This window comes from Carassius carassius, chromosome 36 (genome assembly GCF_963082965.1).
Source record: "Carassius carassius chromosome 36, fCarCar2.1, whole genome shotgun sequence".
NCBI lineage: Eukaryota > Metazoa > Chordata > Actinopteri > Cypriniformes > Cyprinidae > Carassius > Carassius carassius.
This window is the reverse complement of record NC_081790.1, coordinates 14,481,702-14,503,623: the sequence shown is the minus strand read 5'-3', so window position 1 is coordinate 14,503,623 and position 21,922 is coordinate 14,481,702. Positions and strand designations below refer to the sequence as shown.

Here is a 21,922-nt window from a genome sequence, read left to right as displayed (position 1 = left end):
CTCTGGCCATGAGATACTTCAGTACTGTACCCCAGGCTCTCTGCCAAGGATACTCTCTCTCTCTCGCTATTGCCGCCCCTCTTGCTTTTCCTCTCCTCCTTCACCACCATCCTTCAGAAGGCAATCAATTCTGAGCGATCACTATCTATGCATCCATCTCTCTCAATCTGTTTGGCTTTGCTATAGTTCTGTTAAAATTAGATCCATCATTTTTACGAGTCCATGTGTTTGCTCACTGTGTACTGCGGTGGACGCCTGGCACGGGACGTGACACAGGCGGGATGCTGACTGGCTGTGATGAATCAGGCCCACCTGAGCCACCTCCTCTCCTTCTTGTGGCATGGCGCCTACCTTCGATCAACTTTCCCCTTCAAGTCAAAGTTATCCAACCTTCCACCCCAATCATATCTGCCCTGCCTCTTTCACTCAGAGGTCAGCCAGACCTCTAATAAGATTTAAAGGTATATTCCGGATGATAAAATTTATGCTAATTAAAGGGGTTATACATGATTTTTCAATCATTAGATGTGGCATGTGAGCACTGCCTCTTAGACCAAATCAAACGTGCGCTTTGGCCACACCTCAGCCCTCCTTTCACCTACACCCCCCTGCTACACATCAAGAAAATAGAATATATAACAAAATTGAGATATCTACTATATCAAGTGACTTGATAACTGTTATGCTGCTATAGAAACATTGACTATATGTTAATATGGTAGTTGTTACAAATTTACCAGTCAAATTGGATCACTTTAGCTGCCCGTAATCCTCTATATCTCAGGAAAGCCAGACTAATGTTTAATCTGGTTTTATTCCTATCTTTGTCAAAGGTCTTTTTTTTGTGTGGTAGTTGGCCTTTAGCAGAAAGTTCTGCACTGTGTTCTGCCATCTTGATTTTACAGAGTGGTATGGGAGGTCACTCTGGCAATCTCCTTATAAATGCGGCCAACAGTTTCAAAGGGAAGGTGCTCATACACAATGGCAAACACACCCCTGCTTACACACATGGACACAAGACATATTCATTATTTTCTGGTGTTTGCACCAAAAGTTATGACCAATTAAATATCTTTGCTCTAAACCACCTCATGCAAGCAGTCATCAGTGTGTGTCTCTGTTTTTGTTCTATCTATCGCATCTGTTTATTTTTTGACTGTGAAACAGTAGGCTGGGTAAAAGTGAATTAGTGAAACATTGCTTATGCAATCTAAGCATAAAGACTACAAAATGTGCATACAATGCAGATTTTTGCAATGCACTCTTAACACTAGAGCTGCAAGATTTTGGGATAAATTGAGAATCCCAATTTTTACAATTTAAAATTTTTCTTTTTTTTTATTGAAATTACAGTTTCCCCAAAATTCTGATATAAGCAAAATAACGTAATTTACTAGAGGCTGTGACAAAATATTCATTGCCTCATTCTATTAAAAAAGTGTTTCATTTAAATGAATGATTTAATGACTCACTCAATAATACTACACTTGTTCCATTACTGAATGAATCAGTTTTTGAATGGGTCTCTTGAATGAATGATTCAATGACAAATACATTTTTAACAGTCACTTGTCGCCACCCAGTGGTGAAATGTAATCAACATTGTAACCAACAAACATTATTTGAAGCACCAATCTGAAGGGAAAATTTCTTACAAAAGATGAAACATTTGAATGGAGATTGCATCTTTTGTCGTGCAGATCTGCTTAACGCATAACCTAACATACACTTAACTGTAAGGTACTTCGGGTTTTAGTTTCATGTTGTTGATTTGTAAAAAAAAAAAAAAAAAAAAAAGTGAGGTTACATTAAGATGAGACACTTACAATGGAAGTAAATGGGGTCAATTTTTTTATGCCATTTAAAAGCAGAAATGTGAAACATAATTTTATAAAAACGTGTACATAAATTCTTTCTAATGTTTTAGGCATTATATTGTCATGACAATGAAGTTGTGAAAAATTATTATATATTTTAACATGAGTTTACATAAAAGGTGAGTATTTTTTTCCACACTAAAATAATATTAAGATATTTATGGCTATACTAATTTTTAAAAGAAAAAGAGAAATGGAAGGACAAATGATAATTAACGTTATTCCACAAATGCTATTGATTAAGCTTAATTTGTTTTTGGAACATTCCTTTAATGCAGCACTCTTCTTCTAAAAGATTTAAAAGCAGCTGACTAGACTATGGTACTGTGATAGTTTTTGCTGTAAAATTAATATTTTGGGTTGAAAAAGTAATTTTGCACTTCTGTTATATAAGGGGCGATGTGGGACATGACACTTTTATGTGCTTCTTCACAGTGCTTTGGAGCCAGTGGGAAAGAAATGTTATCAGGAGACATTTACTGTGTGCCATCTTGCCATGTGCAAAGTGTAATCTTCTGACAGATTGACACCAAGTCATCTGTTAGCCCCTGTGTTTGGGAGATGAAAAGCATGTGTTCTCTGTGTGTTTTAATTTTGGGCAGACTGGAACAGACATATTGCTGCATTGCTAATATTTGTAGGACTATGCAGATGAGTTCTCACAATGCGCCAGGTCAAACAAGCACCAACCCAGCATTAGCCAACCAGATAAACCAACACTAAACTAGCAACAAAGAAATGCTTGAGTTGAGACATGAGTCTGTCTGATACTTGTATTACTTTCATTGCACCAACAAACAATTTTGGCAGGAAACAGCTTAATATTGACTGTTTAGCCAGTCACTGTTACAAATGAAAACAGTTTGCTGAGGTAGCTTGCTACTGTTAGCATGTTTTCTGGGCTCTCCAGAGTGCAGTGGCATGAACTACAGCATGCAAAAAGCATACTAGGTGCACACTGTGAAAAGGTGAAAGGGAGGTAAACAGGGAATAGCTGTCAGATAGAAATAGAGAGATATATTGCCAGAAAATCCAATTGCTGCTTATATAATGCTAGGGAGCGCAAAGAATCGTAGGTGTCTTCTGCCTTTGCTAACCCAAATGTGCATGTGCTTGAGAATATATTTAGATACAGATTCTGTTTTTGTCTCTGTTATATTTATATATATGATAGGATTAATGGCCTGATATTTTGAAAGGCATTCCCAGGGAATTGCTGTAGCGACTAACGCTGCTTTCTTCAAGTAAATATGAGCCAGTCCTGTTCTTTTTTTAAATGAGACTTTGTATTGTTGTAATCCACATTTTCCGGGCAAAATCCACATTACAGCATATAAAACAATTACAACAATTATTGTAGTAAAATATTTGCACAGATATCTTAATTATGCTGTCATGTAGGATACCTTGTATTGGCAAATATATTAATCTTCATGGAAATTATAATTCTAAATATATTTGATTAAAAATGTTAAAGTATTAGAGTATTGTGCTGTTAGCTTAGCGACATGCTAATATCAGACTCTGTTAAAATCAGCTGTAAAATGACTTTCCCATGCAGAGTGCAATTTGTCAGGCTTGGAAAGTTTCTGCCTACTGTATGTACTAGAGCTTTACGAATTTATTATTTATGATGTACAGTAGCATGACATTTTGGATGTTGCCAAAAGTAGCTGCCCATTAAGGTTTTGAAACGGCTAATGATTCACTTTCATCCTGTTTGCTACGCAGAGCATGTGTAATCAGTAATGTACAGAGATTTTCCAGGGAATGATTTTGGATCTGCAGTCTCGGTTGCAGAAGTGATGCTGGAAGGCTGCAGATTAATCACTGACTCTTCAGCCATGAAAAGTTGCAGACTAAGAGGATAGAATACAGTCAACATTTCCCCAACAATATAGGATTAGCAGCTGGCGCCTGCTATAGATGCCTGGGTATATTCACAATCTCATATATTACAGTGCTCCCACCATTGTCAGATTTGCTGTCTTTGCTGGCAAATGAACACAGTTTAGCTTAATGGAATTTCAGAAGTGCTTAAACATTGTCCAAATTCTGCCCAAAATTCTTACCGTCCCTTGTAAAAAATACAATTTTGCATACTTTTTTAAAGAAGTATTTATTACTAAAATAATTCTCAGTAAAAGAATATATTTAGCTGCAAACTGAATGTTTTCTGGGACTTAATTGCATTTTAATTGCAATTAAATGAAAATGAATTATATTATTTTTTTGTTATTTATTTTACTTTTATATTGAATGCAGTTAGCTGATCATTAGAGTGCTTTTTACAACTCGAGTTGTAATCAAATACATCTTTATATGTGATTTCATAATCTATTATCTTTGAACACTGTGCATATATATATATATATATATATATATATATATATATATATATATATATATATATATATACATACAGATCCTTCTCAAAAATTTGCATATTGTGATAAAGTTCATTATTTTCCATAATGTAATGATAAAAATGTAACTTTCATATATTTTAGATTCATTGCACACCAACAGAAATATTTCAGGTCTTTTATTGTTTTAATACTGATGATTTTGGCATACAGCTCATGAAAACACAAAATTCCTATCTCAAAAAATTAGCAAATTTCATCCGACCAATAAAAGAAAAGTGTTTTTAATACAAAAAAAGTCAACCTTCAAATAATTATGTTCAGTTATGCACTCAATACTTGGTCGGGATTCCTTTTGCAGAAATGACTGCTTCAATGCGGCGTGGCATGGAGGCAATCAGCCTGTGGCACTGCTGAGGTGTTATGGAGGTCCAGGATGCTTCGATAGCAGCCTTAAGCTCATCCAGAGTGTTGGGTCTTGCGTCTCTCAACTTTCTCTTCACAATATCCCACAGATTCTCTATGGGGTTCAGGTCAGGAGAGTTGGCAGGCCAATTGAGCACAGTAATACCATGGTCAGTAAACCATTTACCAGTGGTTTTGGCACTGTGAGCAGGTGCCAGGTTGTGCTGAAAAATGAAATCTTCATCTCCATAAAGCTTTTCAGCAGATGGAAGCATGAAGTGCTCCAAAATCTCCTGATAACTAGCTGCATTGACCCTGCCCTTGATAAAACACAGTGGACCAACACTAGCAGCTGACATGGCACCCCAGACCATCACTGACTGTGGGTACTTGACACTGGACTTCAGGAATTTTGGCGTTTCCTTCTCCCCAGTCATCCTCCAGACTCTGGCACCTTGATTCCGAATGACATGCAAAATTTGCTTTCATCCGAAAAAAGTAGTTTGGACCACTGAGCAACAGTCCAGTGCTGCTTCTCTGTAGCCCATTTCCTGCACACGCCTGTGCACGGTGGCTCTGGATGTTTCTACTCACCTCTTCTCGTTGTGCAGCGTTTTTTGCCACACTTTTTCCTTCCCACAGACTTCCCACTGAGGTGCCTTGATACAGCACTCTGGGAACAGCTTATTCATGTGTCTTACCCTCTCGCTTGAGGGTGTCAATGATGGCCTTCTTATCAGCAGTCTTACCCATGATTGCGGTTTTGAGTAATGAACCAGGCTGGGAGTTTTTAAAAGCCTCAGGAATCTTTTGCAGGTGTTTAGAGTTCATTAGTTGATTCAGATGATTAGGTTAATAGCTTGTTTAGAGAACCTTTTCATGATATGCTAATTTTTTGAGATAGGAATTTTGGGTTTTCATGAGCTGTATGCCAAAATCATCAGTATTAAAACAATAAAAGACCTGAAATATTTCAGTTGGTGTGCAATGAATCTAAAATATATGAAAGTTAAATTTTTATCATTACATTATGGAAAATAATATACTTTATCACAATATGCTATTTTTTTTAAAAAGGACCTGTATGTATATATATATATATATATATATATATATATATGTATGTGTGTGTGTGTGTGTGTGTGTGTGTGTGTGTGTGTGTTTTCTGTGTAGTCTATAGAAGAGATAACAACTACTTATGGATCACACCAAATCCCCCGAGGTGTATTGTAAAGTGACTCAAAATCTATCAGCATGAGAACTATAATCACTTTCCACTTCCCTTTATTGACATTCACATCTAATTATTAAACTAGACAGAATCATCTAGCATAGCAAACCAGTACAGTATTAATTTGAGTTTTTGTTTTCAGATATGAATGAGAATCATATTCTGTGCAAAGTAATGACAGCTATAGATGGTTAAAATTGAATTTTGTTATAATTCAGAATAAAAATAGATGCAAGAAAGTAATCCAGTCACCAGGCAACAGTGCTGCCTTTAAATTTCGTAGTTACCAGAAATATTTTATAATCCATAATTTTTCCTTGATTTAAACCAGCATGTGTCAAGCCTGTTGGCTTTAGGTTACTTGCTAGGAATCAAAAATAGGCAATTGTCACAGAAGTTTTAAGACCTCATTGGTGGAATCCGATATTTTGTTTCTGCCTATCGTGTTGTTGAGTCAGCTTCTAACATCATTACTACACAGTCATTTACGCACATGCCTAAAAGAGGAGTGAACGCTGCCTGGGAGAGTTGGGGAGGAAATCAGACTATCCTCAGAGGAGTTTGTGAAGCTGGATCTTAATCATGTGGCCCCTATCTGGAGGATAGATTAACCTCTGTAGCCCTGACAACGCAAGCTCACAACAGGTGCGGGATATTGAAACGCGAATTGGCAGCGAAATAAGAAATGAGACCTGTCTAACACATTAAAAAATCAAGAGAATATTTTTTTGTCTTACATAAGATTTGCATGTTATTTTTCAGTGTAGATTCACAAATGTCAAAAAGTCTATTAAGTGTTAAACCGTATTCATAATTTGACCATATGATGCTGCTGCACCATGTGACCACAAAATATCTATGGATTATTATAGCTTTGTATAGGGAGCGATTTTGCTGTTTACTTTACATTTTTAAATTGATGAGACTTTTCGGCCCTCTACAGCACATGCTAAGCTTTCTAAAGATCAGGTTTCTCAACCTCACAGCCAGCATGTCACCTTCAAGACACCCTTCACAATAAATTCAAATCAGTTTTGTGCATATTTAGTGCTTCAGTGAAATCAAGGTCTTATTTAGGGATGTGCTAGTCTAAATATGTCAGTTATATTGACTAGTTGTCTGAATCACTAGTTGACTAATCTCATTCAGGTTGAGACTTGTGTGTGCGGGATGCAGGAGAATAATTAGGGTGTGCTCACATTAGGCAATCTTAACCCCTAAAGCCTGATTCGTTTGATTAATCTTTTAGCAGTCCCCGGCTCTGATGGAAGAGTTGGACCAGAGCGTGGTTCAGTTATAAACAGGTGCATCTCAATAAATTAGAATGTCATGGAAAAGTTCATTTATTTCAGTAATTCAACTCAATTTGTGAAACTCATGTATTAATTAAATTCAGTGCTGACAGACTGAAGTAGTTTAAGTCTTTGGTTCTTTTAATTGTGATGATTTTGGCTCACATTTAACAAAAAAAAAAAAAAAACATTTTTTTTAGATAATAAAATTGATAATACATTTTGATTATCAATATGCATCACTAAGGACTTCATTTGGACAACTTTAAAGGTGATTTTCTCAATATTTAGATTTTTTTTTTGCACCCCAGATTTTCAAAGAGCTTGTATACAAACTATACTGTACATCCATGGAAAACGTATTTATGCTGCTTTCATATGATGTATAAACCTCAATTAAAAAAAAAAAATACACCTGGTTTAGTTGTCTTTGTTGTATCCCTGTGTTGCTTCTCCACTGTTGACAATTCACCAGCCTGTCTGAAAAAGACCTCAGTGATTGTGCCCCTGCAGAGAACATTGTAAGAACACTATATTAATTATATTCTCTATTTCCATCTCTTTGAGAGCACTATGCTACAGGGCTGAAGGAAACAGCCAATTAAGTGATTTCCTCTCATTGCATTTTAAGTGTTAGGTCTTTAGCATTGTTGTTTTTAATGGGAGGGAAAATCATCCATTTAGCATTTCTGCAAGCTGAAACATAGTCTGGAGTTTTCATTGCAGGTCAAATGCAGATGAAATTCGCCAAAGTAATTTCTAATAATTTGCTTTGATTTGCTTCTTACTTTGCACAGCCATCCAAATTCTAGTGCCTTAAAAACATGGTTTTAGGCATTACTGCATACAGTGTAGTCATTTTGAATTGACTTACATTAAACAGAAAAAAAGCTAATGTATTAGAGAATATAAAGCAATATGTGCTGGTCTACCATAAAAAGTGCTGTGTCGTTCAGTCTGAACCTAATGAAAAAATGGATTAAACGATTAGTCTAGTTTAATTACTCTGTATTTTTCTGATACCTCTTGTGCCAACTGGCCTGTGGTGCTAAAGTTGATTGTGTAACGTTATATAAAATGGAAAGGAAAGTTAAATGTATTAATGTTAAATCATTAATATGTCTGTCAAACTCCTGCCTTTTTATTTTTCTGGATTCAGAACATTTTCTACAAACTGATAAGATCCCAAGTCATGCCTCATGTCAGATCATTCCGGAAAGATTTGGCACTTTAGAAGAATAGAATGGAAAGATTATTATGGGATTACAAAGAAATGTAAAAGTTACTTCGTAGGTGTTAATCACCATTTGGATTGTCTGAAATGTTGAAATCCCATACAATATCAAAGCTTTGTGACAGAGTTGTATCTCTAAAGTACTTTTAAAACTATAGCTTCCAAACCCATAAGATGCTTATAATTTAACTTATCTACACAATCTGTGATTTTTAAGTCGTTTTCTACATTACAAGCTGTAGCAACAGAAGCTATTTTGAAAGTGTAAAACTTAAGGAATTTATTATAATAAATGATAGGCTAATTGTAGGTTTATGAGCACCTAGGACTGAACTTACAGTAGAACTGTAGAAATAAGCCTGAAAACTTCAATCCAGAACTAAGAAGAAAAGTTCATTTGAGGCTTGTATTCAGTCTTAAAGTCTTAAACTGCAGCTGACCTATTAGGTTAATGTCATATGTGCAGGGGTAAAGCTCTAAATGTGGTTGGTATGCCATTACTGTCCTCTCAGTAGACCAAGAGCATGCTGATCCACCCTTAGCCATCTGCCCCTAATACTAGCATTCAGCAGGGGGTAAGAAGCTTCGTTTGGGACCCATATCTGCAGTGCCCTTTTAAACCTGGAGGCCTTATTGGTCTAACATTTGCATAATAACACAACTGCCATTTCTCACTTTAGAAAGATATATGAAGTTATATGTTTTTAATAAGTAACTCTTGCCAGCCTTTAACCCAAAATGACCCCAAGCTCTCTTTGTAAACTTTGACACAGAGCAACTTTTACATGCATAAACATTGCATTTCTTTCTAGTTTGTGTACTCATAACTTATGAGTCATGAGAATATTTCATAAACCAGACAACCATGAACAAACATGAAAAAACATTTTAAGTTTTTATGTCTGCACAAATTCCATCTCACATTTAAAAATGTTGAGGTAACCAGGGACATTAAAATAATCTGAGGGACAAATTCTAAACCTTATCAGTCTGACTCATGAATAATAATTAGGTCATGTAATATTCATCCATTAATTATGAAATATGACTGAATATATATGAAATCTATATATAAAATGAGTTTCTACTGAATCTGTACTTCTTTAATTTAAATAATCAAATGCTTGAATACATCAACAACATTACAAATATTTAAATCTTTATATAAAAGAGAATTTACTGTATATATTATTAAAATGTATAATAATAATAATATTAGTATTATATTAATATTATGGTAAGTTTAGTATGGAGACCAATTTTTACTATTACAACTAGTTGCTTATTAGGAGGCCTATTATTTATTAAAACATTGTCTGTTTATTAGTACTTATAAAGCACATCATATTCTACATCTCTAACCCTGTCCAATACCTAAACTTAACAACTACCGTACTAACTATTAATAAGCATCAAATTAGGAGTCTATTGAGGGAAAATTGTAGTTAAAGGTTTGTTAATAGTGAGAATTGGATTTTAAAATAAAGTGTGACCAATATTATTATAAAAAAAATACTATGACGTAATACGCTTCAAAAGTGTATGTGACATAAATCAGTGACATTAACATAGTAAATGGTCACATTAGGTAACAATCAATCATGTCAAATCATTTAGGGAGCTGTCAGATGTGATATTCACCTTGAATTATGGGAGTAGCTGTGGCAGGTTACTGAGTGGCAATCAGCGCATTCATTAAAGATTCCGCTCACGTGAGACAGCCTATTGAAACCCCAAAGTTATGCACTGCCCCCAGTTCCTCCTTTGCAATTAGAGGTCCATCAACTCTAACATCTTACTCTGGTCATTAGTTAGGAGTAATTTATATTTATTTATAGAAGCAGGCATAAGTAGGTTCATCCTTCGCAAAGCTCTCTGCTCAGAGGTGGTTTTTATGAGGCTGGTCATTACCTGTTCATAGGAACATTGATAGTGAGTGATTCAGGGTGAACTGGAATGACAATTTTATGGAGATAATTTCTTTGCTGTGATTTTCTGATATACATATATACTGTCTTCACTCCCTGTATATATGGGTAGTGTTTGGAGATAGTAAGATTTTTTTCATATTTTTGAAAGAAATCACCTATTTATTTGATTAAAAATACAGTTAAAATAGTAATATTATGAAATATTATTACAGTTTAAAATATTTTCTTGTATTCTGATATGTACTAAAATTCATTTCTGTGAAGCTGTATTTTCAGCAGCCATTGCTATTAGTCTTCAGTGTCACATGAACCTTCAGAAATAATTCAGATTTGCTGATTTGGTACTCAAGAAACATTTCTTATTATTTTCAATGTTTAATTTTTGTGGAAACTGTCACTTTTTCAGGATGTTTTGATCAGTAGAAAGTTTAAAAGAACAGCATTTGTTTGATTATAGAAGTTTTTTGTAACTGTATTTTACATTTTTTTTTATCTATTTAATGAATTCAGCTGAAATAAGTTTCTTTCAAAACATTTTTACTGACCCAATCTTTTAAAGGGGTCAACTGATGCGATTTAAATTTTTCCTTTCTCTTTGGAGTGTTACAAGCTCTTGGTGCATAAAGAAGATCTGTAAAGCTGCAAAGTCTTAAGTCTCAAATCAAAAGAGATATTCTTTATAAAAGTTAAGACTTGTCCTAACCCCTAAAACGGCTCGTTCTAACACACCCCCACATCTCTACGTCACTATGTGGGAAGATTTGCATAATGCCGCTCAGATGCTCATGCAAAAAAGAAGGCGTACCTATTATTCTCGTAGTATTGTTGTTGCCGCCATCGCCATGTTGTAAAGACGCTGAGTGTTTCACTGTGAAAGTGAAACTACTTTGTTTGGTCTTCCAAAAGAGGAAGATATCCGCTTCGTCATGCCTGGAGCTGATCCCTGTTGGTTGCTGAGGTAATACATCAGCTTTGCACTGTGGATCGCACCGTGGACGAAGTGGAGTCCAGCATGGGGTCGTCACATGTGGTTGCCGCAAAATTGAGGTATACTGCCAATCACAACGCACTGGATAGCTGGCCAATCAGAGCACACAGACCATTTTCAGACCGATGAGCCTTGTGAAAATTTACACGTTTCAGAAGGTGGGGCATAGAGGACAAACAATAATGTACACTGTGTGGAAAATTATGTGTTTTTTAACCTTAAACCATATAAACACATTTCATTACACCAAAAACTGTTATTTTTAGTAGCATCAAATGACCCCTTTAAATGGTCATGTAAATAGTTCATTCTATATTGTAAGTCATTTGATAGCATTTAGTTAGGAACAGAGCAAGATTTAAGTCAATTTTTAATAATAATTTTTCAGCTACAGTTGAATAAGTGTTTTGAACTAGAACACTGAAACTGATTACTGATTGAATACTTTAGAGCAAGATTGACTAGTCAATTCGAAATTATATAATAATTGGCTAAACTATTCATTTAACTCCATCCAAACATTTCCTTCATGATAAGCATAAAATACATGACAAAATAAGTGCAGATTCTGTTTGAGTCTTTCCATAGCATCCGTTGCATGCGTACCTAGGCTTATCAATAAATATAGGTACAGTGGATGGTCATAAAGGAGAGGGAAACTCTGTTATCTCTGGCCTGCATACAGAGTAGCATGTAATAATCGAATTATCCACATTTGAACGAATCTGTATCATGAGCTAAAGAATCATTAGCTATTCAGCTCAAGAGTCTGTTTATTCTCCTCAAGCTGTAATCTTATGATTAAGTCACCTGAAATCAGAGAGCAGCTCTGCTGGAGGAGACAAGAGCTGGTAGGAACTCGAAAACAGAGAGCCTGAACCTCTGAGGGTTTTGTGTGAACTCTGTGAGTGATCCATGGCAGGGGTGGTATTATCCAGCCGATCTAGGTCAAGTCCTTCACTTCCATTAGAGCGTCATTCATTTTTCAAAGCCACGCTGGTATTTTGGTTTTTATTTTTTGGGTTTAAATCGTCTGATGCAGATAAATGGGGAAGCTACAGTCTATTGTTCACCAAGGGGAGGTAATGTTATTTAATTTGCACTGTACCGCTGAGCTTTTTTTTCCTTTTCTTTGTGTTTGCCCATTTGCAGTCTTAACACCTTTTCTTTTTTACATATTTTCCGGTTGTTCTGTCAGGTGATAAACTCCTCTAGCTGTTATTGCACAGTCAGGATTCATCCTGTTTATTTGCTGTGTGTTTTTTACTCAGCAAATCAGAAATTCTCATCACCACTCATTAAAGTTATGCAACTATCTGACAAGATTCCCTCTGAAATATTCAGATGCTTGATGGATGCTAACGCAGATGCTTAATTCATTTTCTTGAGCACAACAAACTTTTAAAACAATTATGTTTTAAAATCAGATTAATAGGAATGTTAACTAAACAGGTGTGATCTTCCTATTGAAACAGAAAGTTAACGCTTGACATATTCGAAGTCTTGTCCTTTTTCTTTTTCTTTTTGTTGTTGCCTTAAATAGCCTTTAATTTGTATATTTATAGGCCTAGCATAATGATGAAAAAGACACTTACTGGAGCATTTTCTTTATATAGATTTTTTTCTTTAATTAAGATTTCTCATTTGTCTTGCCATATTGATTTTGTTACTGGCGGAAATAGATGGCAATATTATGACTCTTGGGTGTTGATTCAGTGTTTTCAGAAGAAGCACACTGTCCTGAATCAGATGCTTCAAAATCTCGGAGCACTTATGGGTTACTTTGACCTACTTTCCTAAGTGGGATTTTCAAAGGAAGTACGGTGCCTCCAGCCTTCCGCTACATTTATAATGTTGAGCAAGATCTGTGAAGATGATGATGAGCTGCTAGAATATTAATGTATGCCTAATATATTGATGCTTTCCATCAGTATATTCATGCAAAACTGATGATAAGATTGTTGTACCTTCTAAAAAGTCTGTAAACCAGTTTACCATCTTCTATCAAGGGTAGTATTATATTATATTATATTATATTATATTATATTATATTATATTATATTATATTATATTATATTATATTATATTATATTATATTATATTATATTATATTATATTATATTATATTATATTATATTATATTATATTATATTATATTATAGTTGCATGGAATTCGATCAAGATTGCATAGGTGGATGTGTTGAGGGAGTGGCTGTTGGAAATATAACAAAATTATAATAACCACCCTATTAATGAAATAACTTTTGAAGATTAGTTCATTTGGATGCACGAGATTTTCCATTTCTATTTTTACTACTACTGCTATTACTAATTATAATAATAACCACACACTGATAATCTAAGTGCATATGTAAATAATTAGGCAACATATATTCTATTCATGTATTTATTTATTTATTTAAGTTTTAAAGGGGCACATTCTTAATTAAGTCTTCTACCACGTGGAAAACTTTTGAAAAACCAAACAAATGATGTTTGGCTTTTTTAGTCCTCTCTGTTGTAAATGCACATCCTTTTTCTCTCAGGGCTCAAGTGGTTTGACTGGCTCGATCCCTTGTGTCTTTCATTGTAAACGGGAGTAAATCTGGAGGGGAGAAGAGAGAGAGCTGCTTGTTAACCGCTTGTCGCTCTCAGCCGTGCAAACAGTGAAGTCATACCTTCCAAGGCTTGTTTTGCTCACCGGTGATGTCACCAGCAGCCAATCAGCAGGCGCTGCGGCAGTAGGTAGTGGGTGCAGCGGGAGTCTTGGGTATATGCACAGGGACGCGGTGGCGGCTCTCCGGCTCTCATCATCACATCATTACAGGGATGGAGAGAGAGAGAGAGAGAGAGAGAGAGAGAGAGAGAGAGAGAGAGAGCGAGAGGAAAAGCAGCAGCTGAGAATATCTAATCACAGTCGTGAGTCAGTCATTTGATTCCCCAGCTTTTTTGAATGTGATGTGCCTCACAAAGGAAATTACATACTGAATAAATCAATTTTAGTCCACCTAGGTTTGCATTAACCCACACTGTTTTATCTGTCATATTAGGCACCTCTCAAGGTAGCTTGATCATACACTGATTATGGGAGTTTTCATTGGCCGGTGACCTTAAGCCAAGGTCAGTTTTGCTAATGAGGAAAGCAAGGCTTGGATTTGTATCCCATCTTATGCAAATATAATATTTGATGAATCATTTTTGAGTACCTGTTTATCCGCTGCGTGCAGGATAAACTCAGATGTCATGGTTACTGTAGCAAAGGTTGAAAGGTTGATAGCCATTTCTGATAGCAGTTGTCATTGCTTATATAGCTTTCTAGGAAATTGTTATTTGCTAAAACACACTCATTTAGATCAGTCTCAGTGTGGTTAGTTTTTGATTACACATTTTAATATATAGAGATGATTGTTTAAAATCATTTAAAAATATATATTTTATTTTTTATATACCTTTTATATATATATATATATATATATATATATATATATTAGTTAAATATTCATATACATTAATATAAATTAATATAGTTAGCATATATATATATATATATATATATTATTCGTTTTTTGTAATAGTTTCATTAATTAAATGCTTCACATGAACAACATATGTTCATATGATTTTTTTATTTAAATCAGACACATCTGTAATGACTCTAGTTTAGTGAGTGAGTCAGTTGTGAACTCATTGCTCTCAATGATTCACTCACTTAGTGAATCTGATTCAGACTTTCAGGAGTTTTGCTGTTTTGGAAATCTTTTTGACTAGCTCATTAAAAAGAACTGCTTCGTGAGAGTCATTTGAATCGGACATTGCAGGTCACGCTGTGTTTGTTTTCAGCCTAATTATTATGTTGTCCAGCATGATTTGAAAATAATCCAGAGAGCATTTTATGTTTCAACGAAAGCAACAACTGAGTGACCATCTGTAAGAAATATATGACCAATGTCACAAATATGATCATTTGATTAGTATGTTTTACATTATTCAGAATCCAACAAAAACATTCTGTTTACTTCCAGATATAATAAATAGGGGACAAAAAAAATCTGTATTTTCTTTTGGAGTCCATTGACATTGGTATTGTAGTTAATGGAGAATGAATGAGTGTGTGTATATTGATTAGTAAAATAGTTTCAGGATATCCGGATATAGTTAATTAATGCAGAATTGAGCCTCAATCAATGCTTTAGTGGAGCACATAGTATGCAGACTTACTTGATCTACTAACCAAAATCTATTTTCAGCTGTTAGATGAATCATTGCTCCCCAGAGCAGTTTCAGTGTGTGGTTGGTACAGACCTAAGTGTGTGTGATTACTCATCAAAGTCCGTATGTTCTCACAGGTGCCCACGGAGTCAGAGAGGAGCCCCAGTTTGTGACGGCCCGTGCAGGGGAGACCGTGATTCTGGGATGTGACGTGGCCCACCCACTCAACGGCCAGCCCTACGTGGTGGAGTGGTTCAAGTTTGGAGTGCCCATCCCCTTCTTCATCAACTTCCGCTTCTACCCTCCTCATGTGGACCCTGAGTACTCCGGTGAGCTCGGATTTCCACCTTATCTTATTTTATCACAGTTTCCACAGAAATATAGCCACTTTTCATCATTTGGATAGACTTAAAAAGATTTGTATTAATTAAATTATTAATTATTACATCTAATAAAGGAAACTCACATCACACTTATATCAGTTTTAGACATTATTTCTTTCAGGCAGTGTTTTGCATTCGAAGTGACACTTTTCTCTTTTCACTTTTTTATTTTCACATGAATTAAGCTTTTACAAGTACTAGCATTTATAAAAAATTTAGTAGATTACAAATAGTTTACAACAACCATGTCTTATCTTATTTACAAACCCATCAGTATCTGCCTTTCCTTCTTTTTTTTTTGCTTTTGCCCTGTAAAAGGACAAGTTTTAATTTGGACTACAATCTGCAAATAAGTAAAGCTGGCTGGTCTGTAGTGATGGATACCTCACCTGTTTCATATTTTTATTTATTTATTTTTTTATGCATAAAATCACAGCAGGCCACTTAGTCATTTATTTGACCCACTGAAATGGAGATATCTCACTGTTGTCTCTGAAATCAGCCCAGTCCAGATCTCAGTACATTATTTAATCTCGCTCATAGAGGCTGAAAGTTTTATCATAGGGCAAGAGCTGGCCGTGTCAACAGATTGTGAATCAAAACGTGCGGGCTGGTTTAAAGAAAGCTCTTATCTTTTGCTCCTGTGTAACTGGCGGTCCAGATCTGTGGACAGGTGGAAGAGGTGCTGATCTCAAGAGCAAGGCATCAGCCGAACAGATGAAAGAGGTTTCGGGATGGGGTTGTGGGGAGCACCATAGATCAAATATGATCCTTTTCTTCCTAATTGAGATTGGAAATTACATCATTGATAAGGAGTGGAAACAGAAAGGGCATAATTTAAGAGCATGTCAGATTTATAAAAGCAAAGAAACTGTGATAGTTTATCAGATGTGGCTCAGGGCAAGATATGCAATTTTAATGACTCTCACTCAGAGTGAATGGAAACGAGATTGGAAAGTGTTTTTTTTTTTTTTTTTTTTTTACTTTCTATCATCCTGAATCCTCAGTTGAATTTCCAGCAGAGATTTTAACACGTTGTGCAGTGCTGAGCTGTATTTTTTTAAAGCAGATTAAGATATTGAAAATCTTGAAGGCAGTTGCTCTGCTGGTGCTTGAAACCTGGGATATGTGTGATTTGATAATAATAATTATTATTATTATAAAACACACACAAAAAAATGCTTAATTATAATTAATAGTATAATAATTTGCATAAATAGATATTTAAATAATGGTCATTTACTGCTTTTTTTGATATGTATAAAAATACATAACTATTTGAAATTTAAATAAAAATAATGATTTGTTTATCAGTAATATAAATGTAATATGTACTGTAAAGACTGATCTGTTTGTATCGTTCCACACAGGAAGCATAAGTTCCACATGTCTTTTATCTGCTCCACTGAGCAGGATCCATAATTGCCATCATTGGTCTTGTGACCTGGATTTACATGAGTTCTTGCATTAGGTCTCATTCAGCAGTGTATTTCCTCTGACCTCTGGCTTTATATTGGGCATCGCCTCCTCCAGATTAATGGCTCTATTCAGCACATCTACAGTAGCTCTGTGTCTTGGAGTGTGAGACCCCTGCTGTAATAGTAACTGGTGTGCGTCCAGCATTACTCGGGCATAGATATCCAATGTCCACCACAAAAAGCCTGCTTGTCACCAAATGACCCTATATAAATCCCATGTATTGGGTCTTTGTGTAAGCATGAGGTTGAGAGAAGATAAAGTAGCCACATATGCGAGTCAATGTATTATTCATTAATGCTAAATAGAGTTGAAATAGCAATGCTTTAAAAGTTTTAGTCTCGTTTACCCATAAACAAAAAAGCCTGTGATGCTGGAGGCAGGACTCTGGTTCCCATCATGTTGCAGCTTAGCAAAACCCCTTTTTAATTCCGAACGTAACATATTAAATATAAAATGATTTTTCATATTTTTATTTCGATTTTTTTTGTTTTTGTTTTAGTATTTCAAATTATTTGACTTAAATGTATTTCTTTATTACGTTTTAAGCCTTGCCATATTTTTCATTTTTATTTGAATTCCGCTTTATTCCAGTGAATGAAAACAGTTTTTAATAGTGTTAGTTTTAGTGAATAATAATAATTTACTCACCCTCATGTCGCGTTTCAAACCTTCACTACTTACTTTCTTCCTCTTTTTTTTTCTCTCCATAAAAAGGTCATTGGGGTCAAATTCCTTAAAATTCTTCTTCCATGTTTGAACTGTACCTTTAACTTAATGAGAGGGAGAGAGAAAGAAAAAGAGGAAAGTGGAAAGAATATGAATGTAGGAGAGGCAGTTTTATGCTTCCATTTACTGTATTGACCTCCAGCGTGTCACTTCCTGAGGACTATCTTTACCCTGCATCGCATGTCAGCGTTGTTTCTCTTGCTCTTATCAACACTCTCTCACAGCTGTAAAAATAGGCCAGTTGTTTGACCGCTCTCGTTTTGCTTCTGGTTCTCCTTCAGTGTTATTGATCTGCAGGGCCTCACAGAAGCTGCTGTCTGTAAGGAATATTTCTGAAGTGTTTTGATTGTGCGACCTTGGTGTTCAGTGGGCACAATCATGTACTATTTCTAGTCACACCAATAGTGCGGCTTTCTGTTTGAATGAAGAATTTCTGAAACAGTTTGTTAAGGTAATATTATTGCAGACAAAGTAGTTACAGTATGCTTCTTTAGCTCAAATTACACACAAACATTTTTTTTTCTGACCGTCCAACTAATGCACATAGAAGATTTTATTTCTCTGACTATATTATTGAGTACTTAATATTTTTTTCTTTCATATGCTGTGGGACTATAAAAAATCCTTTCAGACTGTATGTTTGCCGTGGCAGTGCCATTTGTATTGAAAATTAGTTTTTTGAGGACAAACACAGGCCCTTAATAGCCTTTAACGCTGCTGTCTTGCAATCCCTCTGCCTGTGCTGTTGTTGTTTTCTGCCATCTGTCCAGCACTGTTGCCAGAATATAGAGAAAAAGGCATAAATCCCGCTCTCTGCTTGACCCTCAAAGACAGCCAGCTAGCTATATCATAGTCTCATGATGGATTTGCCCACGTCTGGCGCAGTTAGAGATGTGTGTTTCTCCATGTGCTCACGGGAGTGTCTGGAATTACTGTGGGCCACTTTGGCTCTCACTTCAGCCGTCACAGCCTCTGGACCTAATAATATTTGTGTCTCAAACTGACTTATTTAAAAAGTTTACTTGCTGTTTTGTGGTAGACGGATGTTTTGGATCTTGTTAAAGCATCTCTCACATCTTTTGTGTGTCTCTGAACTCCACAGGCCGAGCCAGCCTGCATGGCAAGTCATCTCTACGCATTGAGAGGGTTCGCTCGGAAGACCAGGGCTGGTACGAGTGCAAGGTCCTGATGCTGGAACAACAGTACCACACCTTCCACAACGGCAGCTGGGTGCACCTCACAGTCAACGGTGAGTCTCTGACCTAAGATCAGTTTTTGTCTTAAGTCACTTACATAGAGGTCTATTTTGGTTTTCATCTTGAGGAAGATGAGCCTGGATCAGACTGAGAAAGTCAGGTTCATGCCAGAACATCCTGGAAGTGTCTTTACCAGATGTTTTGTGATAAAAAAAGAGAAAAAAGTTGTTTGGGGTCAGTTAAGTCTCTTATTCTCAAAGTGTTGCATTTATTTGATCAAAAATACACTAATAATGGTATTATTGTGAAAAATATTACAATTTTAAAATAGCTGTTTTCTATTTGAATGTAATTTATTTCTGTGGTGGCAAAGCTGAATTTTCAGCATCATTACTCCTATTCCAGTCTTCAGTGTCACATGATCCTTCAGAAATCATTCTAATATAATGATTTGGTGCTTAAGAAGCATTTCTTCTTATTATTATTATTGAAAACAGTTGTGCTGCTTAATGTTTTTGTGGATACCATTGTATTTATTTTATTTTTTTTAAGATTCTTGGATTAATAGAAATTAATAGAAAAACATTTGTCTTTACTGTCACTTTTGATCAAATTAATGCAAGTCTAAGAAATAGTGCTTTTACTATACATTTAAATATAACATTATTTTTTTAAATATTACAGTTGTCAGCACTGATAGCCTTGTGGCAACATGCTGACAATTAGCACCATTGCGCTATAAGTGTCCTGAGTTCGAATCCCGGCTTGTGGACCTTTCCCGATCCCTTCTCTCTCCCCACTCTCTCTATCCCACTTCGCTTCCTGTCAGATACTTACTGTCCTATCAAAATATAGGCAAAAAGGCCAAAAGAAAAATCTCAAAAGAACAAATATTACAATTATTTCTTAAAAATAAGTTCATACATAAAAAAATACATACATTCATGCATGCATCCATACATACATACATAAAAAATGCAATTTCCTTTATCCGAGCCATTTTTCAATTACTTTAAACTAGGGCTGTCACGATATTAGATTTTTCGTATCACGGTTATTGTGGCCATAAGAATTCATGATATCGATATATCGTGATATCTATAGAAACGATATGGAAACAGATATCAGTCAAATTATTTTTTTTTCTTTTTCACTCAATGAACATAAGGATACTGATAAAGGCAGGGCACAAGACTATGGAGGTAAATCAGTAGCTAAACTTGAGAGGTTGAAGATCTGAATGTGAGAACTTGTCATATTAATATTTGTATTTGTAAGTTAAAATTTACACTCACAGCTCTGATGTGAAGAGTTGAATCTTTCAATTTGCACACACAGACAATGATCAAAACACCTGTGTTTTGAATTGGAAGTTGTAGATTAATAGTTACAAATGTGTAGAATTACATTCACACAAAGAAAATGACATATACACATGTTTACGACATATTTACTTTTGCACTTTACTTCAGTTTCACTGCACAACGTCAAGTCGGCACTTACAACCTCTCAGATCTGGAAGTACAAGTTCAAATCCTAGCGCTCTGACTTTTGCTACTCTTTTTGCGGTATTCTGTTGCAAAACTCACTTGTGCACTTGTATATGCAGATGTGAGAGAGCAGAGCTGGGGGCGGGGCTTTGGTGAGAATGAGAACATTTTATTGGTCGATGCCCGACCAATGAACAACGCCAATTGTTTTCACTGAATATCCTTAGCTTTGACAGGATTTTAAGACATTGCATTCATTTTGCCATTCAGGTATTATCTAGTAGACAAATAATGTAACATATTTTATGTATATCCCACTGCATATTGCTGAGTAAACTCGCTGTACCAAAGCATGCTTTGATCTCACCGCCACGCGATCACGTGGATCATGGAGCTATCAATAGTACTAAACAAAACGTTTTGTCAATATGCTTGAAATGTATTAATTGGGACAGACAGCAGTTTTATTATATTTGCAGCGATTTCTAGTAATTTGTAACACAAAAAGTGCATTGATTATGCATGGATAACTGCGTTGACTGATGACTATGCGTTATAATAGCAATTTATACTGGAAAATGGAACAGCATTATGTTCTCATACTCCTCCTTGGCAGTTAAATGTTACTAAACAATTAAGTGTAAATTTTAACCAATAAAATAACTGTACTACATGTTAACTCAGTCATGTTTAGTTAATTTGAAGAGATCATGGTACTAAATAATATGCGCAATAATTATGATTCATGAATGACCATTTGAAATATAACATTTTCTAATATGGTTATTATTTAAACTACAATAACTGTAGTATTTAGGTTTAAATTCCAGTGCAAAGAGGCACGCTTTAAATTAGAGGCATTTGGTGGCCAGAAAGATAATATTCATATGCAATTCCATTGCTTAAACACTAGATGGCCTTGTTGATGTTTAATAAATACATGTATTTAGCTCTACTAGTTGCTCAAAACAGTATTTCTGGTCATAAGTGCTTATTTTTTAGGTTTTGCTGTTTAATGTACATTTAGACACTCGATTTTATAAAAAAAAAAAATAATAATAATGTTGCATTTAAAAAGGTTCATTACTGACAAGCAAATTAGGAATTTAACCCAA

General features: G+C 35.3%; 1 protein-coding gene across 2 annotated transcripts in view; it reads left to right on the top strand.

Moving 5' to 3' along the window:
- Positions 1–21,922, top strand: part of igsf9bb (immunoglobulin superfamily, member 9Bb) — a 101,934-nt gene that overhangs the window by 10,311 nt on the left and 69,701 nt on the right. For both annotated transcript variants that reach the window (XM_059526395.1, XM_059526394.1), the window contains exons 2-3: positions 15,671–15,862; positions 19,224–19,370. In XM_059526395.1, coding sequence (XP_059382378.1) covers positions 15,671–15,862; positions 19,224–19,370 — 339 coding nt within the window. The remainder of the gene's footprint in view (positions 1–15,670; positions 15,863–19,223; positions 19,371–21,922) is intronic.